Genomic DNA, 3469 nt, shown 5'->3' on the forward strand with positions numbered 1-3469 from the left:
TGAGACGTTCATCTGGATCAAAAAATTATGACCGGCCAGTGACCATGCGGCCCGCCCATGCGTTTGAGGAGAACTAAGGCGCGCGACTATAGATGCTTTTAGAAGCATGGAGACTGCTGTGGGCAAATGGAGGAGCTGTCCAGCATGGAACATGGTACATGAGACGATCCAAAGACTACCTAATTCCGGTGCAGCTTCGCGATAAAAGTCCATATGCTTCTGTTCATCCCCACGTAGGTGTAAATCATGAGATTCTTCCCCAATTTGTGCCATCCAAGCGACCAACTTTGTCGAAAATCAAAAAACTTTGTGGAAAATCCAAGCGACCAACTTGACGCTGCCGGTCAAGAGGGGTTCTTGGGAGAGGTCGGAAACAGCAGCAAAGTTTCTTGTCCGCTATCTATATTTCAGCACAACCCACCTCTCCCTCTCTCACCCGCACCTCGCCGCCCTTCCTCCGGATCTCGGCTCTGCTCGGCGGCGCCAGCAGAACGGGGTCGGATCGGAGGCATACGAGCGAATCCCCCCGACAACGTAGTTCACAGCTCGAGAGGCCGGCCCAATAGAGCATTGATTCCTCTGTGCTCGCCACGTCATGGCGGCGGCGCTCATGGACGGCGAGCTCGGGAGCCTCCTGAAGGTGACGACGGCGGTTTGGGCGGCCATGTACTACGCCCGCATGTCCGCCGCGGTCATACGCCCTGGCGCGGCTCGCCTCGCCGCGCTCCTGCCCGCCGTCGCGCTCTTCTGCGCGATCCCCTTCGCCTTCTCCACCACCACGTTCCGCGGCAGCTCCGCCTTCTTCCTCAGCTGGCTCGGCACCTTCAAGCTCCTCCTCCTTGCCGCCGGCCGCGGGCCGCTGGACCCGTCCCTCTCCCTGCCCCACTTCGTGTTCTCCGCCTCCCTGCCCGTCAAGTTCCGGCAGCCCGCCTCCGCCTCCGCCAAAGCGAAGGACCAAGATCCCGCTTCGGGCGGCCCGGCCAAGATCCTCGTCTCCGGCGCCGTCATCCCCTTCATCATCTACGCGTACCAGTTCAAGGACGCGATGCGCCGGTGGCAGCTCGTCCTCCTGTACACCGTGCACATCTACTTCTCCCTGGAGCTCCTGCTGGGCTCGGTGCGCGCCGTGATCCACGGCGTGCTGGGCATGGAGATGGAGCCGCAGGTGGACCGGCCGTACCTGGCTTCGTCGCTGCGGGACTTCTGGGGCCGGCGGTGGAACCTCATGGTGCCCGCCATCCTCCGGCCGTCGGTGCACGGCCCCGTGCGCGCGCGCCTCGGCGACTCGGCGGGGGTCATGGCGTCCTTCCTCGTCTCCGGGCTCATGCACGAGGTGATGTTCTACTACATCATGTGGCAGCCGCCCAGCGGCGACGTGACCGCCTTCTTCGTCCTGCACGGGGCGTGCACCGCGGCGGAGGGGTGGTGGGCGCGGCACGCCGGGTGGTGGCGCCCGCCGCGGGCGGCCGCGGTGCCGCTCACGCTGGCGTTCGTGGGCGGGACGGGGTTCTGGCTCTTCTTCCCGGCCATGATCAGGGGCGGGCTGGACGAGCTCGCGCTGCAGGAGTGCCAGGGCTTGGTGGCGGCCATGGAGCAGGCCGGCCGGTGGCTCGCCGGCGGTGGCGGCGGCGGCGCCGGTCCCATTCTTTCCACCCGCTGACCGTGACCAGCAGAAAACATTCGCTGTGACGAGATATCGAGCGTGTGCCGTACGATTAGGATCCAAAGGGTGATAGGAGTATACTGCTTGAGATGTGGACTGGACTGTGGTAGACTTCGGATCTTGGAAGATCGTGATTGAACCCATTCATTGATCAATAATAATTAATTAAATATATTGCTATTCAGATCTTCGCTGGCTGCTACGTAGTGCTATGAACGCTGCTATACACACGATGCCACGCAGACGATTTGTGGACGATGCTAAATTCAAGCCATGTGATGCACAGCAGCAGCACTGTTCTACGGTTGGACTTGACTGTCGGCTACACATCGTGTGTGCAGTTTCGTCTGCACAGCAATTTCGTAGTGCTATCTCTACAGTCTGGCGATATTCTTTTCTGAATTAAAATTAATGATGGCGACGGAGCTGCTGAACGGTGAGTTGTTTTCCTTCTTCTTCCCCGGCTGACCCGTACCGTACTACTCAGCTGAGATAGAACGGCACTTGATCGTGACCGGTGAAATACGCCTTCTTGCAGCGCCAGAGATTTTCCACGGAGACCGAGGAAGGCATGCGTTCGAGAGTTCCTTTTTCAAAGGACACTAATATCCAGTGCCCGTCGGACACGGAATCTTTCACTGGAACGATGCTTTCTGATCGAACGAATTACTTGTTTCAACCGTCCTCGTGTCCGACGGAAAAGAATTATATAAGATCAGGTCTTACGAGTTAGCATGTGAGACCCATCCTAATGGATGAGATGTGACATTCATAAATGATAAAGCATCTAATCTCTCCTTCCTGATTTGAAGTGGGGCTGGGATAGATGCTTTGTGATTTGTAAATGTCACGTGTCATTCATCAGTGTGGGTCTCACATGCTAACCCATGAGACCTGGTCTCATATAATTCTTTTTCGTCGGACACGAGGATGGTTGGAACAAGCAATTCGTTCGATCAGAAAGCAACGTTCCAGTGAAAGATTCCGTTCACTAGAGGCGTGTTTGGTTGCCCGCATCGAGACCAACCAGGTCCGTGGGGGAAGGAAAAGGCATGTTTGGTTGTTTGGTTTCACTGTTAGGCCTGCATCGCACGCTTCTTAAAGCAGCCCAGAGCTTGGCTCGCTGAAAACACTCGGATCGGCAGTTTCTCGCGAGGCAGGCTGAGTGCGGCGCGAGGTCGCACGGACGGGTGCGACGCGAGGGCGAGGGGGGAATGGCGGGAGATGGGAAATCTGGCGCGCCGTCCCGGCGCAAAATCTAGCCGCACCCCCCTTTCACTCGCTCACCCATAGCCACTACCTCCTTTCTTCCCTACTGCCTCACCAGCGGCGGCGGCTGCGATTTCAGATCTGCACTAGAGGCGGCGGCGGCGGAAGAGGCGGCGGCGTTTGCGGCGGATCTGATGCCCCCCCTGCTATTGGCCATCGTCTGGTCGACCTTGTCTGTGCCATGGCTCCCCCTACGTCGGCCTCGTCTCCGATGCTGGTAAGCAACACCCCTCCCCCTTTGTTAGGTCGGTGGTTAGGCTGTTACGCAAGGTGTAGGATCGATTTCTCACTGAACGAACCGTCGATGTTGACTAGGTTATGGACTCACGGATGAGGCTGATAATTCAGGCAGCAGCACTGATAAGTGTGATTCAGGCATGGGTCATGTTCATGCACCAGAGAGTTGTTCGTCGTGTCGGGAGACCTTTGATCCACTATGGTCCAATGTTTATCCGGGAACAAGAGAGGATCCAAAATCTAAACTACATCTACAACTGCAATGACGCCGAGACTCTGTGGATGCTTAGAATGGAAAGA

At 57.5% G+C, this 3469-nt stretch overlaps 1 protein-coding gene across 1 annotated transcript; it reads left to right on the forward strand.

Annotated features, from left to right (window-relative positions):
- The first annotated feature begins 303 nt into the window (after positions 1–303).
- On the forward strand, positions 304–1835 carry LOC123150201 (probable long-chain-alcohol O-fatty-acyltransferase 4). Its single transcript, XM_044570030.1, has one exon. The coding sequence runs from the start codon at positions 596–598 to the stop codon at positions 1658–1660; it is 1065 nt and encodes a 354-aa protein (XP_044425965.1). The 5' UTR covers positions 304–595; the 3' UTR covers positions 1661–1835.
- Positions 1836–3469: the final 1634 nt, after the last annotated feature.

The sequence above is a fragment of the Triticum aestivum genome, chromosome 7A, assembly GCF_018294505.1.
Source record: "Triticum aestivum cultivar Chinese Spring chromosome 7A, IWGSC CS RefSeq v2.1, whole genome shotgun sequence".
Taxonomy (NCBI): domain Eukaryota; kingdom Viridiplantae; phylum Streptophyta; class Magnoliopsida; order Poales; family Poaceae; genus Triticum; species Triticum aestivum.

Coding starts and splice junctions, on each gene's coding strand:
- LOC123150201 (XM_044570030.1), top strand. CDS start 596: ATGGCGGCGGCGCTCATGGACGGCGAGCTCGGGAGCCTCCTGAAGGTG.